We start from the raw sequence: 19,489 nt of genomic DNA on the forward strand, positions 1-19,489 counted from the left end.
CCATAGTCAATCCCAGCATCATGTACATCCATAAAAATGGGGAACTAATTAGAATAAGATATATTCCATGCTTGTATATTTATATCAAAATTAATTCTACTATCTGTATAACTAAAAATAAGCAATAAAGAAATGTTTCTATTACTTCTCCTAATGCTCCTAATAAGTTACTCTAAGTAGAAGACACCTCTATACTGATATATCAAGTTTCTTCCAAATGCATCCAACCCTTCAGAAATTCTTTTACAAATTAAAATAAATGCATTGAAAAAAAATAAAATAAATGCATTGGCACATAAAATAAGCATAAAGAAAGGCTTTGGAGTTTAATGAATATTTTTGATGTAACATTAAATTTGAAATATCAAAGTTTTTTTGAGGTTAATTTAAGATTACATGTTGCCTGTCAATTGTTTTAAACCAGATGCAGGTCTTGGCTTGTTTTCAGTTATATTTGTCAAGATGCACAGCATTTTTGAAAGTCTCAGCCAATGTGAGAAAAGTGAAAATCAACTATGTGCATTTTATGAAAATCCTTAGGTAGAAAGCCAGCACATATTGTGCTGGAATAAGAAGAGGCTGAATTTTAATATACTGTTCTTTGAAAATGCATCAGTGATCTGAAGACAAAAGAACAAATAGAAACGAAAGAAAAAATACCTGTGTATAGTGGTTAAAATCTTTACTTCATAAAATTATTTGCCCAATTTGATTTTAAAGATCAAATAGTGATTGCAGATAGGGTGGCTCTCCTGGGCAATGTGTTCTCAGGGTACCCACTGGGGACCGGGTCACTCCCATGGGGACTCCTAGGCCAGACCTGGCTTCTTCAGGCAGCGCCTGGCACTCTGAAAAACTCTAACAATTCTTGGTGGATGAGTTGGAGTCATCATTCAAGGCTTGCTTTGTTTCTCTTGTGAGTCAGGATTATGTCAGTGGCACCATCAGGAAGCAACTTGAACTGGTGTTGTCTAGTGTATCCATAAATTTCTGGATATCGTGAGACAGACAGGATGTTTTTTCCCCACATAAAAGATTGCGGTTTTTTATTTTCTAGAAACTAGAGCAAGTAATCACAGAGGATGTCTCAAAACTAAAGAATGAAATGCAGCTGAAAGACACAGTGCAGAAGCCCTTCACAGAGCTAAGGCACGGACTATAGCAGGTGCTGGAGGACATCTATGTGTGACACAAAAAGCCCCCTCTTGGCTCCTTGGTCTACCTAGAGCAGGTGTCTGGCAGTATCTCTGTGCTCCAGGTACCCAAGGCACCCTGTGCGGATATCTCTCTGTGTGAGCAAATGTTCCTCTGTGTGGGCATGGCATTTTAGAAGACTACCAAAGAATGAGTTGGTGTCAGTTTTGTTTCCACCTAAAAATTTCCCCCTATTTTTATGAACTGTTAATTACTTGAGTACTTTATAAAACGCCTATAACTTGGTGAACAAATATTATGGGGAGCCACTCCAGAAAGCACTCTAAGTTCGAATTTCAAATCAAAAGAGAGCCTTATTTACCTGACCAGGGACTGTCATGCACAGTAGAGACTCAAGCTCTGTGAGAGGAAAGCAGCTTCCTGATCCATCTAAGGAGAATATAAACACAAAAACCATAACTCAGTGGCTTGCTTATCATCATGTAAGCTAGCCAAATGCAGAAATTAAAATATTAATAAGTGGGCCTTTGGGCTCCAGGCAGTACTGGAATTTTCCAGTCAGCAAGCAAGCGGTAAAAAGAATCTTAAAAAAAAAAAAGCATTAGCTTTGCAGTTCAGTTGACCACAGTCCCGGGTTCAAGCAGGTGCTAGACAGTCACATCCGGAATTTGGACAGGGGTTGGTGGGGTGACAATCTCAAAGTCATGTAGACCCACAAGGGCATTCAAACCAAGGATGTAGCTCACCATGACCACCACTGCATCCTGAGTAGGGTACAATTTGTGGGGTACAAGGTACAGAAAAATAAATTTTTAAATAAGAAAACAGCTTTAGTTTCTATTGCCTAAAAATGGGTTCATGCAGTTCTCTCTTCATAGGAACAGTAACAAAGAAACTAAGATGGAATTTCTATAGTCACTTTTTTTTTTACTCAAATGACTACAGTGACCCTATTCCCATAATCCCAGTAAGGCGGGAATTATTGCAAGTGACTAATGAGTCTCTACTAGAGCAATTGTTTTACACAGTACTACTAACTTATTTGATGCCTACTTAAAACTATAGTTATCTTATGTCCCACACACACATTTTCACCTGTCATTTTACTAATATCTATAAACCCTATGTCTTTTATCCTATGCAAGGCTATAAGATCAAGTTGCTATGTTAATCTAACCTTATCTATATTAACCTACTTGCTTATATTTATTTATAACTATACTGACACACTGACTTATCCTCTGACATAAATCCTATGTTTTATAGTTACATGATTTTTGTACTATTACTTAGGCTTATTCCTGATGAATTTATGTCTTACTATTGCTTATCTATGTTATCTTACCTTATTCCTGTAGTCTTTGTGTCTGTTACTTATTGATTATCTATTCTATCTTGCCTTATACCTGTAACCTATATCTATGACTTATTGATTATATTGATCAGTTCACTCCGTAACACCAAATGAGGGTTTGTAGCAAAGTTTAGAGTATTAGTGTGATGACGTAGTTTTTTTTTTTTTTTTTTTTTTTTAAGAGAGAGAGAGAGAGAGAATTTTTTTTTAATATTTATTTTTTAGTTTTTCGGCGGACACAACATTTTTGTATGTGGTGCTGAGGATCGAACCCGGGCAGCACGCATGCCAGGCGAGTGCGCTACCGCTTGAGCCACATCCCCAGTCCGACATAGTTTCTTAAGGCTTCTTGCTTGTTTCATAAAAAGTTTCCATTATTATGTGTCTTAATCTTTTTGTCTCCAGCTTTTAGTTGGTTATGTTCAGAGGGGAAAAAATATCAAAGTAGTCTGAGAATCAGGGGAGGAGTTTGATTGTAGGCCTTTTTTGATAGAATAATATGTAAATTTGCTGTTTCAAGACTTTGTATCAAGAAGAACAGTTATTATGGTTTAGATGTGTTGTTCCCCCAAAAGCTCATGTGTAAGACAATGCAAGAAAGTTCAGAGGAGAAATGATGGGGTTGTAAGGGTCTTAACTCAATCAGTAAATTAATCCCCTGTTAGGGATTAATTGAATGGTAACTGAAATGTTAGGGTGTGACTGGAGGAGGTGAGAATTGGGGCATGGTTGGGAGTATATATTTGTATCTGGCCAGTGGAGTCATTCTTTTTTTACTTTGTAATCATCATGTGAGCCACTTCCCTCTGTCACACTTTTCCACCATGATGTTGTCTTAACTTAAGCCCCAAGGAATGGAGCCAGCCTTCTATGGACTAAAACCTCTGAAACTGTGAGCCCTCAAATAAACTTTTTCTCCTCTACACTTGTTCTGGTTGGATCATTTAGTCACAGCAGTTGAAAAGCTGACTAAAACAGCAATCTAATGTAATATTTGTAAGGATTCCAGAGCATTATAGAGTGCACATTATAGAGTGCACATATTCTGTAAATGGGTCACAAAAGGGTTAAAATATGCTAAGTTAGTGTCGTAGTGTTATAATAGATCCTTAATTTGATGCTTCTTTTTATTTTAGTAAATTTATGTTTTGTGTGGTGTTTACTGCTTTTGAGGGGAGCTGTATTAGGACATGATATGCTGGATGCCTGGTAGTAATGAACCAGTGTGAATAACAAAGCAGACCCTGTCTCCCTAGTGTGACAGCTAGAACACCAGTGAAGCACCAGGGGTCAAAGCTCACTCTGATTCTTATACTTTTGAGTTTTGTTTTGTTTGTTTGTGTTATTGTTTTAATTTTTGGAGAAGAGACAGTTTACATGAAGGAATATTCTTGCCCATGGATTTGATGCCAGGTATCTAGAGCCTTGGGATTCCGGGTGACCTGCATAGTGATCCTCAGCTATGTGACCTCCACAGAGTGCACAGAGTGTCTCCACTGGGGAAGGTACTTTCCCTTTCATTGAAGGAAGTGTTCCTTTCTCTGTTTTATACATCTCTTATTAGACTGCATCCCTTTACCCAGTATAAACACTCTGCTTTCTTTTGAATAGTAGGTCTGTGGGTCAGTGGCTTGGTTCATTTTGTTCTCTCCAGCCTTGAAGATTCTTCCCCAACATGTGCAGACATCCACTCATGTTCCTGGTCTGGCCTGGATGCCATCTGATTCATGAAGGCTCCAAATACCCTTCCCATTTTATCCCAGGGCACAGGACTTTTTATTCCTCCCATTGTCCTTCCTTTTTTCTCCTTTATGGGTTAGTGAATCCTATCTAATTCTGTACCCCTTGCTACATTGTATGCCCATAGAAATTGGGAATTATTCCCTTGAAGATATAAGACCATATATTTTATATGATACTTTGTTCTCACTTCAAGTATGATACTTTTTACTCATTTTGTTCCAGTGCTTTGTGGATGATATTTGGCATGTGGACCTATAACCTATAATTTCCTTCCTAAGACCAGCTGATTCCCTCAGTTAGAACTTATAGGTTAAAGTGGGGTGCATGTAGGTTACAGTGGGGTGCGGTGGTGCATGCCTGTAATCCCAGTGGCTCCAGAGGCTGAGGCAGGAGGATCACAATTTTAAAGCCAGCCTCAGCAATTTAGCAAAGCCTTAAGCAACTCAGTGAGACCCTATCTCTAATTAAAAAGTATAGAAAAAGGGCTGGGGATGTGGCTTAGTGGTTAAGTGCTCCTGGGTTCAATTCCAGGTACCCCCACCCCCCAAAAAAGTAAAGGTTAAAGCTTTCAAGTTATTTTTATTCACATTATAAGGATTTAACCTGGTCATCTTATGCTAATTGGAAGCTCTGATTGGCAGCTTTAAATTTCTTGATTAAAAATCTAAGTTTGGGGCAGTCTTTGAATGATAAAGGAGATTTTGGTAAAAAGATTGGAAACTGTTCTACTTGGTACTTAGTGAAAATATTTTGAATTATTGTATATGCAGGTTATTGTCATTTCTTTTTAAAATATATTTTTAGTTGTAGATGGATACATTATCTTTATTGTACTTATTTACTTTTATGTGGTGCTGAGGATCTAACCCAGTGCCTCACATGTGCTAGGCAAGTACTCTGCAACACCCAGCCCTGTCATTTCCTTACATTAATTCACAAGTTACCTGTCAAATAACAAATTTTTCAATTGAAAAAGTAAACTAGTCTTAAAAATCAGGTTATAAATATCAGCATTAGAACTCTTTAATATCTAAATCATTGGAAAACATGTAGCAAAAAAAGATGATAATTAATTAATATTAACATATCTACAAAGTTTAAAAACAGTTCTGGGAATAATAAAAATGAAAAATAATTTTTAAAGCAAAGAATAAATAAATGTTCTCCACTATTTTATTACTGTTTTCAATTATACTTCTCATAAAATTTATAATTTTTAGGGTTTACAGCAGTCTTTTTTAAATGCTGTGTAATTTTCACATTTGCATATGAAAATTAAGTATTGGATTCAATAAATGCTTTGAAATTTTATTTTTCTTTGTTCTAGATTGGGCTCCCCAGAAAGTTGACTCTGTGGGAGATTCTTACACAGGTGGCTTAGTGGGGAGAATTAATTTGGAACAACCTTTGGAAAGTTGAGAGAGCCACTGGAGGTGGATGAGGGACAAAGCTGAGCTGCAGTAATGCTGTTACAACAGAACACTCAGAAGACTTCAGGGAGACTCAGCAGCAATGCTCCTTGGGGATGTCCCAGATGAGCCAAGGAGTTCAGGCACCGTATCTCTCCACTGCATCATTGGATGCTGGGTAGCCCCTAAGAGGGCTGTCACTGGAAGCTTGTAGGATCCCTTAAGACCCTGGGGAGGGCCCACCTCAGTCCTGAAAAGGCACTATGGGTGGAGGACTGGGCTGTATTGTGCAGTGTCCACTTTCTCAAAGAGTTACCTATTACAAAAGCTCTTTACAGGTACTGCATCCTCTTTCCTTTTCTTTTACTTCCCTCTTTTTTATTGCTTATCTTGCAGTATGCAAATCTAAAAACCTGAGACTGTTTGAGACGGGAAACTGAATAGAGGGTGAGAAAATACTCAAGTGCTTGCTGTCTGCATATGGGCTGAAGGATATGCTCTGGACTCTTCTTGCTTTGATTTGGATTTCAAAGAGATGCCCTTGCTCATCATTGTTATAAGATCATTGTCATTGTTTTAATCAGCTTTTTCACTGTTGTTACCAAAAGACCTGACAAGAACTATTTCAGAGGAGGAAAAGTTTATTTTGGTTTCAGACCATTGATGACTAGCTCAGTTGGTCTGGGCTGGAGGGAAGTGAAACATCATGGCAGAAAGATGTGGCAGAGGAAAGCAGCTGAGGACATGCCACCTGGAAGCAGAGAGAGAGAAACTGCCTTCACCACAGACAAAATATGCATGCCCCCTGGAAAAAAATAAGCACGCCCCCTGGAACCGTGTCCTCCAGCTACACCCTACCAATTTACAGTCACCATGAAGTTAATCTGTATTAGAGGATTAATACACACATTAGATTAAGACTTTCATAACCCAATCATTATACCTCTAAGCTTTCTTGCATTGTCTCACATGAGCTTCTGAGGGACACCTCATATCAAAACCATAACAGTCATCTAGAGAAATCTAGGTGTGAGATAAAACTACTATATAGGAAATGCAGTTTGTAACTTACAGAAAACTGATTAATGGTGGGGATGGCAGGACTTGTAAAATTTAATTGTTAATATTGCCCTTTATAAATGGACTATTATAAATGCTAATTTTTCTCTTATTTGCAGTGCCATATCATTGTAAAAATACTTGTTAATTTTTGTTCATTAGTGTTGAAAAATAATGTTGAAAGATGTTTGACTAAAGTGCCTCATTCAAGAGATGGGAGAAGTTAGATTTATATGACCAAAATTATAAAATATTAAAATATGTGTATGTATACATGTGCAAATGTACATTAGAGTAGATATTTAACTTAATATTTAGGCAAGTTCAGCATATTTATGTAAATATTCAATTTAAAATTACTTTTCAAACATTTTAAACTTAGCCAGTATTGATATGCCTATAATTTTCTTCTGGTACTACTGTCACATGTCTTTTAGTTTATATGGTCTAGTATTATGCTACAAGTATTGTTTTCTCATGTTGCTTTACTTAAATCAAAAGTGCAATAACTATTTGCAGGATTGTACATTTTTTCTTCCTCTTGTCTTCCCGTAAGCTTGACTCTAATGATTATTTTCATGCTCTCTCTTTATTTACAGCTTTTCTTCTTGTTACCCCACTTTCATCCTCTTATCTGTGACCTTTCCAGGTAGTTTAGGAAGTCTAATCCTCAGGTGCCTGTAAACAGGGAAGCAACAGTCTTTATACAATAAATACTGTGAAATAGCTTTGTTACAGTTGTTGATTTTCTCCTGTCTTTGTCTCTGTTTTCAGGCTATCCTGACAACAGCTCTGGCTCTCAATGTGAAAATCCCCTGGGAGGGTTTCAGGGCTGCCTGAAGCTTATCTCCATTGGCAGCACAGTGGTGGATCCCATCTCAATACAGCAGGGGGCGCTGGGAAACTTCAGCGACCTTCAGATAGACTCCTGTGGCATCACAGACAGGTAGGGGCCATCCTAGATCATTATAGCACACCTGTTTCAGTTTTTTTTTCTTTCTTTTAATTAAAAACAGGCACAACTGTAAAAACACACTTTTTTCATGTCTTTCATGACAGCAGGCTTACCTCTTAAAGATTCCACAACCTTCCACTGGCTAGGGATTGAGTCTTCAACACTTAGACCTTTAGGGAATATTTAAGATCCAAACTGTAACACATTGAAAATAAGAGAACAACATCTTTGGTTTTAAACAGTTGTTCCTTTCAAACAGTGTTGTCTTGGAAGATACACTCATGGATTTTCCTTTCATATACCTGTAAATCACTTAAAGTCTTACAGAGTATTACTGATGCTTGTAATCACTGATGTGAATAAATACTGACAAGAATAGATATTCTTAAAAATTGTCCCATTACAGAAAACAGATTAGACTATTCTAAAAAGATAGTGTATCAGTGAGGGCCAGTAAATCAAAGTCATATGTGGTTAGCTCCCTTTTCTATAGGGAAAATGAGAAGTAAATCTTGTTTCAAGAAAGGTTGATGCTTCAGGGAATTTTAGCAATGTTGTAAGCAAAATAAAGAAAGAGATTCCCCAGTTGCCCCAGAGCTAAGCACTGCAGTAGTTCAATGAAGATGATAAGAAAAGCAAAGGTTTATCACTATAGTATAATAAAATTGTTAAGCATTGTAATTTTATTCAAGTTTTCTTCTTTACCATATTATCTAACTTTTAAATCATTTTGGCTAAAAGGATAAGCTTAGCCATATAGACTAAATTTTTTTTTCCTGTACCAGATATACCCAGTTTAATGCCTTTTCTGAAGCAGGGTGTGCAAAAGGTTTATATTGAATACATAAACAAATTCCTTAAATCTTTCCACATCCATGCCTCTGAATCTCTTGAAATAGCTATGTAAAATACTTTGTACAAGAAGTTTACTCTAAATTTATCACTAATTGAAATTTCATGTCATAGCCAATAAACTTTAAGTCACAATTGCAATTTGGCAATGTGTTCATAAAGACCATATTTCTCCAGTATGTGAAATATTTTCTCATATTTTTTAAATGCAAATGTTTATGTTGTCATGTTCACAGTTTATTCTTTTGTAGTGAAATCAAAGAGACAAATAATTTTAGTCAGAAACCTACAATCCTGATTTTCAGAATATAGTTTTCTTGGGGTGTGGGGGAGATGGCAAAGAAACTGCCATCATTCATAAGGAGTAACTGCAGCCAGCTCTGGTGCCCAAGTCAGGAGAGGATCCAGACATCAAATCATGGGGTGCTGATTTCCTTTAAGAATCCATGTCACTTACTTTATTAGTCCAAGGATTGCTACAGAGCATGGATTTTATGAAGTGCATTTCCTTGTTCAACATATAAATATTCTGGCAATGATGGACAATAATTAAGAAGAGAATTAAATGAACAGAAACAACAACATCCGCTATTGTTGTAAAGACATAAAATAACACTGACATTGGTATCTTTAGGATAGAGCTCCTACCCAGGGTGACAACTGTCCAGTGGGCTAGAGGTCAAAGATTGGAAGTTATATTTCACTGGCAGTTGCCTAAGTTATCAGTATAATTGTGGAACTCACAGGAAGTTGTTTTAGTATAGCCAGAATTACCTTATAAAGTGTGGTGAATTCTCAATATTTGTCTTATGTAAAGAATCTGAGCCAGGCACGGTGATGCACACCTGTAATCCCAGTGGCTCAGGAGGCTGAGGCAGGAGGATCAAAAATTTAAAGTTAGTGAGGCTCTGAGCAACTTAGACTATGCCTCAAAAAAAAAAAATTAAAAGTTGGGGCTGGGGATGTGGCTCAATGGTTAAGCATTCCTGGGTTTAATACCTGATATAATATATGTATATATATTTATGAGTATACATGAGCATATGTATAAATGTCACCAAAATGGGAAGATTTTTCCATATCACACTTAAAAGTCCTTAGAAGTGTATACGTATGTATGTACCTTTCTTTAGAGATTTCTAGAATATTAGAGAATCTTCTTTAAGTAAAAATTGAGTTAATGGCTATTAAGTTGTTATGAAAATAGCCAAGAGTACTTTGTATGGTAATATTGTCACTAATTGTAAGTTTTTATGGTTCTGATGGTTTAATGTCTAAAAATATGCCCTCATTCTAATAAGAAAAACATTGGTTTTTCTCTTATTCTTTAGGCCATACCTATTAACTACATGTCCAATACACCATAAAAAATAGATTCGTTTAAAAACAGGACAAAACAAACATCCCCAACCCCAGGCTTGCACCAGCCCTCTGCACTGCACCAAAACATCTACCCAGACCACTTCTCTGCCTGCCAAGAACATTCATATTTGCTCATATACAGTCATAATAATCAGGGGATTTTATAACATATCCATCTGGCAAAGGAATTAATAATTACTGATATATGGACTATTCCTGGCTCAAATGACAAAAAAAGATTATGAAAAGATGTTTATAATCTGACAGGAACGTAAATACCCTTTCTGAGCCAAATCAGGATGCATCTACATGGAGTGATCTGTCTTCTGGTGGTTCCAAGAGATGCTTTATGGGGAAAATGGCCAGTTGCTTTGGCATGCAAGTGTGTTAACTTTGTGTTAGCTTTCCTACCCACAAAGAGGAAGAAAAATTTATTTGTTCTCATGATATTAGAGATCTTGGTCCATGGTTGGCCAACTCTGTTGCTCTGACCCTGAGGTAAGGCAGAACATCGCGGTGGAAGATCAGGGCAGAAGAAAGCTGCTGAGCACATGCTGAGACAGAGGGAGAGAGAAGGGAAGAGTCCCAGGATATATATTGTGCAAGGTCATGTTCCCAGTGACCTACTTCCTCCAGCTAGGTCTCACTCCATTCAGTCCATTCAGATATCAGTGGGTTAATCCAGTGATGAGAGCAGAGCCCTAATCATTGCCTAAAAGCCCCACCTCTGAACCTTGCTGTATTAGGGACCATGCTTCCTATACATGAAATTTTGGGGACATTCCATATTTGAACCATAATAGGCTTCAAGGATGATAGTAGTGGAAATGGGAAATTGTATATTATACCAATTGTGTTTTGGATATTAGGATTTCAATTTCCTCTAACTCTGGTCACAGTGTTTTTTCTTATCTGTCGGTGGGACCATCATTGCCACCTCTTCCCATCTGCATTGTCTCAGGCTGAGTATTCATCTTCTCCATGCCAACTCCAATAGCACATATTGTACATTTTATTTTTAAACAAAAAATTGAAAATTACTACAAACTTAGAGTTCTTTATTACTTTTTAAAAAATTGTGTTCCAGAACACTTTAAGGTGAAATATAATATTATTTATTCCTTTAACAATAATTTTCAAACTATTAAAAAGTGTGGAATGTACAGAGTTTGAAAATACCAGAAAGGAAAACAATGAACTGTTTTGTTTTTTCAAATTGATGGTAAAGGGGCCTGACTCTGCCCTAGTCAGGCCACCCCCATGGGTTCTGAAGTGCAATGTTTGAGCTACCAGCACCCTGAAGAAGTTGTGCCTTGATACAGCTTAGGAATTGACATACCAGGGTCCAGGGACTGCTGCTTGCTTTTGTTAATAATGTTTAATTGAGACACAGCCATACCAGTTCATTTGCATAATGTCTATATTCACTTTCTCCTAATAATTGCAGAGCTGTGTGGTTTTGGCAGAGACTATGTGGCCTACAGGCCTACAATATTTAGTATTTTTCCCTTTATAGAAAATTATGCCAATCCATTCTGTAGTAAATAGGATGAAATGAAAGTTGGTGGGGAGTGGGAGGTTCTCTGGCACTATGTGGAGAGCTGTCTCATTTCTGTTGGGTCAAGACATGCTGTTCAAGGAAAAGGAAGAGATGCCTGAATGGGGCAGAAGGTAGGTAAGTCAATTCAGTTGGAGGCAGGCAGTAGAAGTAACAGCCTTGTCCAAGTCCCCAGTGCTAGGGGGAGTCTGACCCCTGTGTGGATGGCTGGTGTAGAAGTTCTGTGTTGAGGAGATCAGTGGGTGTTGGAGATGGGGCTACCTCTCCAGTCATGGGATACATCAGGCTAGAGGCCTGGGTGCTAACTTGAAGGCTTAAATATTCATCTGAGATGCCCTGGGAAATTGCTAAAGGACTTGAAGTTAAGAAGTCACTTGTGTGTGTGTGTGTGTGTGTGTGTGTGTATATAAGCAAGACTTTGAGCACAGAGTCTTGACACATGACCTGGGTGCAGAAAACAGAGAGACAGTGTATGATTGGAGGCCAGGAAACCTGGTAAGATGCTTCTGCAACTTCTCTCAAGTGAAAAATAAGGATAAGATAAACTAGGGAACCAGAAAATATGAATGATTTACAAACTCTTTGGAGAGCAGAATCACAAGTTGACTTGCTGCAAGCCTTTGGGGTAATGGCAAGGGAACAGTCAAGGCTAATCCCACATAGAGAGCTGGTTAAAGGCTAGTGCCATTCAGTAGAATGATGATGTGGGAGAAGCAGGATATTAGGAGGGGCAGGACCCAGAGGTTCAGCTATTAAATCTTGATATAGTGGGAGGACTACAGAAGCAAACAACCTTAAAGTTGAGAAGAGACTGAGACGTGTCACCTACAGGAGTTTTCACCTAAAAGCATAGATGTATTTTTTAGCTTATCATTTGAGAGAAGATGATCCTGCTTCTACCCAGTCATTTGCAAACAAGACCTCTCTCTGCCTATTCACGAAATGGCTCATTGGTGGTGAACTGAATTTTTCCTCTTAATTTTGAGTGTCTTTTCTTCTTAAAATTTTCTGTTGTTAGAACTGAATACCACAGCCTGGGTTTTTTACAAAAAATAGGGGTTTAGCTGAGTGTGGTGGTACATACCTGTAATTCCAGTGACTCAGGAGGCTGAGGCAGGAGGATCACAAGTTCAAGGTCAGTCTCCACAACTTAGCAAAGCCCAAGCAATTTAGCAAGACCCTGTCTCAAAATTTAAAAATAAATAAATAAAATAAAAGAATAGAGGTTTATTTAGCTCACTGTTCTGGAGGCTTGGATGTCCAAGATGGGACAGTTGCATCTAGTGAGGGACTTCTTGCTGCATCAGCACATGGTGAGACAGCAAGTGTTTCACCTCTGGTCTCTCTTCCTCTTCTTATAAAGCCATTAATGCCATCATGGTGGACCCACCCTAAGGACATTGTCTAACTGTAATTACCTCCCAAAGCCTCACCTCCAGCTACTCTAACTGTAGCCAACATGTAAATTTGAGGATAAAGTTTCCAACCCATGAACTTTTGGGGGACATGTTCCAACCATAGCAGCTGCTATGAGCAAATCTATACACTGTCTCCCACTTCAAGTCCTGTAAATATATGCTGGATAATTTAACTGACTGCCAGAATCAGCTCTCCACCAGGCTAAAAACCCTGGTCTCCTAACAATTTTTGAAACATGAAAGTATAAAGAAGTATCTGAATCCTTGTTCCCCTTTTCTATATCAACTCTGGTTGACATCTTCTTGGAATCTATACATGTTCAGGCCCTTGCAGTGTTTGGAGGAGCCATGAGGTACCTTCTCATGGACTCTGACTGTTCTTGGAGCAGACTGATATTTCCTCACTGCTGTGTAAACAGTGCCAGGGTGCTGAGCACACGGCTCCCCATGAACCCCAGATCTTTGGCAGTGAACTATATTCAAGTTAGATAAGATACTCATAGATGTACCTACACACTCTCACAGATGTATTTATGCATACTCATGTGCAGGTACATTCACACAAGGGCACACACAGGCACACACTCAAGCACACTTACACACACTGGTATACTCTTACAATCGGCACACAGGCACATATAACTTGGGCACACTAACATTCCAGCATATGCATGTTCAGGCTCTCACATAGGCACACACCCAATGTGGTGGGATACACTGACATGTTGGATTTTTCTCATTGTATCTGATATCTGGTCCTCTCTGTGGACTCACGATCTAGCCAGGAATGTAGGGACTGGGGTTATGGGAGAAGCCCTCAGGCCTGGAGGAGGCCATTAACTGCAGCCACTGAAGTAAGAGCTTCAGAGGGCCTGGTGTTGGTGGTAGAGGTAAGCAGGTTGGTCTACCCCCCAGCCCTGTGGATGAAGAGACATCACTGTTTTCTCCTGTGAAGTGTACCTTCCAACCCTTAACACTGAATCTGGCTTCTTTCCCTTGAAATCTGGAAGGCCTCTTGTCAGTGTTCATATGTGTCCTCTTGTAAGAAATTGGGTTTCATTCTAGTGTCAGTGTCCCACATGACAAAGCAGGATTAACTTTGACAGAGGTATCCCAAAGTTTCTACTCCTTGGAAGAAGCAGACATCAAGCTCAAGAGGAGAATTGGCAGTTTTGTAACTTTTGCAAACAGTTGAGGCTTTTGTGTTCTGTGCTCATAGTTTAAACTCCATGAGGAAATGAGTTATGGGCCTCACCTGGACCTGGACACCATTCTTCAGAGTCACAGTCTTGTCCTTCACATTATAGACAAGGGAGTTCACTCCTTCAACCTTCTTCCTCATCCACCATTTTCAGAGTCCTGCTCAGGGATATTTCTGACGAGCCATAAAAGATCAGGATGGTGGTATTAGAGTGAGGCACTCTGTTCCTCAAGGGAGAACCATAAAGACCAGGCCTCAGATACAGGATGCCCTCAGCCTCCCCCTTACAAGCTCCCAACACTGGGGCTGAAAAGGAATTGTCATGCCAGGTCTGGGAAGTTCACCACCACTTACCACATCTACGCTATGAAGAATGGCCACTCCACCATCCTGGCTAGCAGCACCTTGCTGGTTCTACTGTGGGTCTGCCATCTCAGGAAGCACATAAGTGTTGCAAAGCTAGAGCTGAGGGATATGGAGACCAGAGCTCCTGCCCGAAGCTGTAGCTCTCTAGTTAACATCCTGGGCTTAGCATTGATACCACTTGTATAATCCATATAGAAGGAATAATGTCAGAACTATAGAGAACAGCTAAACCAGACTAGAACTAGTTCAGGTTTTTTAATGTTTGGTATGAAATGTCTGGCTTTTGGTATCTCTGCTATATTTTGTTCTGTTTCCTTCCACTGCTATGTAATTGACCTGCTGACTTTCAAGGTATGGGTATCCCATCTTCAGCATTCACTCTGTAAAGTAAGCTGAACAGGCTTTTGTATGAATCTCATAATATAAATGTGACCTTCACTGGTATAAACTGATTATCAGTGTATTCTCAACATCGATCACTTTAAGATTAACAATCTGTTTTGAACACTGTCAGAATTTACAAATAAGCATTATCCCAGTAGACTCTCAAAATCAAATACATATTTCTTTCTTAAAGTAAAAACAAATTTGCCTGTTTCCTATTTTTATTGACATTGAAGATTTTCCCTTTTTTTTTTTTCAAGGAAAACCAAAGATTAGAAGATAATGCTTGGTGACATCTATAAGAATTTCAGCATCTGGAAGTATAATTTGTGCAGTGTTAGAGGGGGAAAGAAAGTAAAATAGACAGCTATGCCTTTTATCTTTTGGGTTTTCTACTTTTCACTTGATGGTGTTTATTTTACTTTTTTTTTGCGTTTTTTTAATTTCCAAATTGGTCCCTGGAGCAACAGAGAACATTGGGACAGAATAGGAGCTACCTGCTTTTCTGTGCACTTCCAAGTGCTCATACTTTACTGTGTTGTTGTTATTATTATTTTTTAAATATTTTATTAGTTGTTGGTAGGCCTTTATTTATTTTTATGTGGTGCTGAGAATCGAACCCAGTGCCTCACACATGGTAGGCAAGTGCTCTGCCACTGAGCCACAACCCCAGCCCTTATTATTATATTTTTAATGTATTGGGGATTGAATTCAGGTCTTGTGCATGTTATGCAAGTTCTCTACCACTTAACTACATCCCTGTCCAGCCCTATATTGTCTTCTTATAAGCAAACATTTTACTATTGCTGTGAATTTCTCATTCCTAATACAGTTTTAGGATCTTATCAGTTTTTTTGCTTAATTTAGTCCTGCTTTGGGACTCTCACCCTTTATATTTTTGTGTGTATGGTCAAGAGGGGAAATTTCGTGACTTTGTATCTTTCTAAAGATGGTTGTTCAATGTTTTAGTTTTAGTTTTCTGTTTTTCCTAAATATCATGATATGATGAATTTCAGTCTATTTGCTAGCAGTTGTGTGGAAACAATTTGAACAATGAACTGGAGTGAAGAGGGAATAAGAATAAATCATGATCTTATAAACTGCTTCAGATTTGTGAACAAGGCTGTATTTATCTATGCAAATTTGTATACATAAAAATCATGATGGATATAAAGAATTAAAGCCAATGGACCTTTGGGGAAATGCAGGCAAGTTAGAAAATAACACATGTATCAGATTGTTGTGCTTTTAGGAAAAAAAACTTCGTTGTATACATACCAGAAGTATATTTGAGATTTACAAAAGAAACCTGTTCTTTTTGCATTAAATTACTAAATATTGTGTTGTTAAAATGTCTCTTTGGTTAAATTTGATCACATGCCCAACTTACATTCAAGGTAGAGATGCAGGCTATGCCATGGATGGAAAGATCTGCAGTGTCACATCACAAGGGTGTGGGAAAATGTGTGTCTGTCTATGGTTGTTGCAGGCAATTTATATCCTGATTATGTATGAAATCAATCTTATGTTTTTATAAGAAGCAAACAGTTTTTCTGATAAAAAACAAAGTGTTGAAAATGTATCTGTCACAAATGCATGAGAATCTACTGCACTTAGGAACTTGTGGTTGTGTCAAGTGACCTTGAGGACAAACTCCACAGTCTTTGGTCCTGTTGAAATGTTTCCGTTGACTATTGTCCTTCATCTTTCCCTGTGCATGCACATTTTATTATGACTGAATGTGGGAAACAGCAGTGTGTCTGTCTGTCCTTCTTTAGGTGTTTGCCCAGCTATTGTGAACACGGGGGTGAATGTTCCCAGTCCTGGGACACCTTCTCCTGCGACTGCACTCACACTGGCTACGTGGGAGCCACCTGCCATTCCTGTAAGCCACACAACCCACTGGCTCTCCTTTCTGTTCTTATATCCCATTCATTCTTTTGTGCATATGTGTTTGTGTCCATGCACCCATGTACCAGAAAACAGGAAGCAATAGTCTTTTACAGACTTGTTTTCAGCTGCTTTATTTTTGATCAATTTTATTTCCCATTGATGTCAAAGTAACTTTAAAAATTCATAGTATCAAATAGAAGAACATAGAGAGCAAAAAGGAAAAGAAAAGAACCAGCAAAGGGAAAATAAGTGTAGTAAAATAAAATATAGCAGGAGGTTAAAAATAAATAAACTGCACCTAGAACACACAATGTGAGCTTGGTGTGGTGGGACATGCCTATAATCCCAGCGGCTCAGGAGCAGAAACAGGAGGATTGTGAGTTCAAAGCCATCCTCATCAACAGCAAGGTGCTAAGCAACTTAGTGAGACCCTGTCTCTAAATAAAAAAACAAAATAACGCTGGGTATGTGGCTCAGTGGTTGAGTGCCCCTGCGTTAAATCTCTGGAACAAAACAAAAAAAAAAAAGAAAAAGAAAAACAAACAATGTGATATCTTGTTCTGTTCCTTGATCTGGGTACACATATACTTCTCAGTTCTCAGTTCTTTCTTCTCTTCTAAAGAAAATGTGTGGCCAGGATGTCAATATAAAATTGAATGAGGAACACCTCAGAAGTACCAGACGAGGAGTAAATGTGGCAGTAGTTCTAGAAAATGAAGAGAAAATAGTGAACTTTCAGGTCCCACCCAGTCTTGCTGTTGTTTGATAGTGAAGGAGATGGAAAGAATTAATATCTGCAGAATTTATCAAATGCATGCACAGTTTTAGTCCTCTGCATGTTTTTACTCCTTGAATACTCAAAACAACCATAGGAGATAAGAGTTATTATCACCTACACTTAGCACTTGGGGGAGGAAGGAGGCTGAGGAGATTGACAGCAGACTTACAGCTCTAAGACTGGAGCCAGGACTGTCAAATACCACTCATCTCCTTCCTCAAGAATTATTCTCTGTCACACAGATATAAACACAGATTATTTGGTCACAGTCACAGAGTTAACACTGAGATGGTCCCTTTTACTTACAGCTTACCTAGTTTTCAAGCTAATAAAATCTTATTGACCACTAATCATTAGTTTCTAGAAGCATATGACAGAGCCCATGAAATACTCATGTTTTTCTAATTATTAGCTTTTGCTTCTATTTGTTTTAGATTTGTTTGTTTGCTGGTTGGTTGGTTGGTGTTTTAATTTGTGTGTCACTCCTGATATTTGGGGTCCTGTCTCCATAGCACTTCCCCTCTCCCTTGGTCTTTAGAGGAGGAGTATGACATTTCATGTCTGCTTCCTTCAGTCCCTCCTGATGGGGGGATACTAGCATTGTATCATTAAAAAAAAAAAAAACAAAAAAAAAAAAAAAAACCCTTCCATGGCCCTGGTGCAGTAGTGCACACATGTGTAAAGCTGATGCAAGAACACTGCCAGTCCAAGGCCAGCCTTGGCAACTTAACAAGACTCTCAGCAACCTACTGAGATCCTGTCTCAAAATAAAGACTACAAAGGACTGGGGCTATAGCATAGTGGTAGAACACTTTCCTAGCATGTGCAAGGCCCTGGATTTAATACCCAGGACTGAGTGGGGATAAGAAAAAAAAACAACTATTCCTTGTGAATTAATTTTATTCTGGTACAAACTATGAGGTGCATAATGCAGAGAATGGATTGTCATAAATCTAACTTTGCAGGAACTGAATCTCAGGGAACTAGTGTGGGTTTGGAATGAGACCCCTGGGTCTCCAGATGTGGGATTTCCACAGAGAAGCAAAAGAAGGTGACTCCTCCCCCCCTCTATATCCAGTGATCAGTTCCACTCGCATCTTCACTGAGTTTTACATTGGTAGGTAAGAATTTGCTAAGGAATGTCTCCTTTGAAAGGAGTTAGACATCTAATCTTGGGCTAGGGATTTGGTCACAGTCACAGAGTTAATTAACACTGAGATGGTCTCTTTTACTTACAGCTCCCTCATCACATTAGAAAAGTGTCTTAGACAAAGCAGATACCAACTAAATGTGTTTGTTATCAGTAGCTGAGATCTAAACATAATTCTAAGTACCACTGAGAAGAGAAACTTGACTGATAAATGTAAAGGGTCTTCTCCCTGTGGCACATGATTTAGTTTGTTAATGAATTGATTTTATTGTGATTCTCTAAGGATATATCAAAAGAAAGTTGGATATTGCCAAATCAAAACCAAGTGATCATAAAGCCACTATTTTTATGCGGAATAGAGGACAGGGATGGGGGTTCTAAGTTTAAAATTATTGCATATTTACATTCCCGTTTATATTATTTTGTTTCCTAATTATTCTTCCTCTTTTTTGTTCTTCTAGGCAGTTTGATATGTGTATGTATCACTGTGAGCTGTGTTCCTAGGTGGTTATTGGCATGTTTGTTTATTTATGGAAACGTGAATATTAGTGGCCCAAAGCCAAGAATGTTGAGAAAACAATTTATATTTTTTATATTTCCATCAGTTGGAGATGGTAATAGTTGGACTCTTGATTTGGTGGCCTCTGATTTAGACCCTTGACCATATTTAACAAAGAACATTTTCTTTTATAGTATCCTTGAACTAAGCAGACATTTCTTTTGCTTTTTATTCTGTGAGATGAGAGAAAAATAACTTTTATTCTCCTCCCTGGGTAATTCTTAACTATTTGAAAGGGGGGGAAAAAAAAAAAATATATATATATATATATATATATATATATATATATATAT

General features: G+C 38.2%; 1 protein-coding gene across 1 annotated transcript in view; it reads left to right on the forward strand.

The window, feature by feature from the left end:
• Positions 1-19,489, forward strand: part of LOC117794582 (contactin-associated protein-like 3) — a 202,694-nt gene that overhangs the window by 119,211 nt on the left and 63,994 nt on the right. Inside the window, exons 10-11 of the mRNA XM_071602719.1 lie at positions 7,495-7,666; positions 16,595-16,701. Coding sequence (XP_071458820.1) covers positions 7,495-7,666; positions 16,595-16,701 — 279 coding nt within the window. The remainder of the gene's footprint in view (positions 1-7,494; positions 7,667-16,594; positions 16,702-19,489) is intronic.

This window comes from Marmota flaviventris, chromosome 16 (genome assembly GCF_047511675.1).
Source record: "Marmota flaviventris isolate mMarFla1 chromosome 16, mMarFla1.hap1, whole genome shotgun sequence".
NCBI classification, from domain to species: domain Eukaryota; kingdom Metazoa; phylum Chordata; class Mammalia; order Rodentia; family Sciuridae; genus Marmota; species Marmota flaviventris.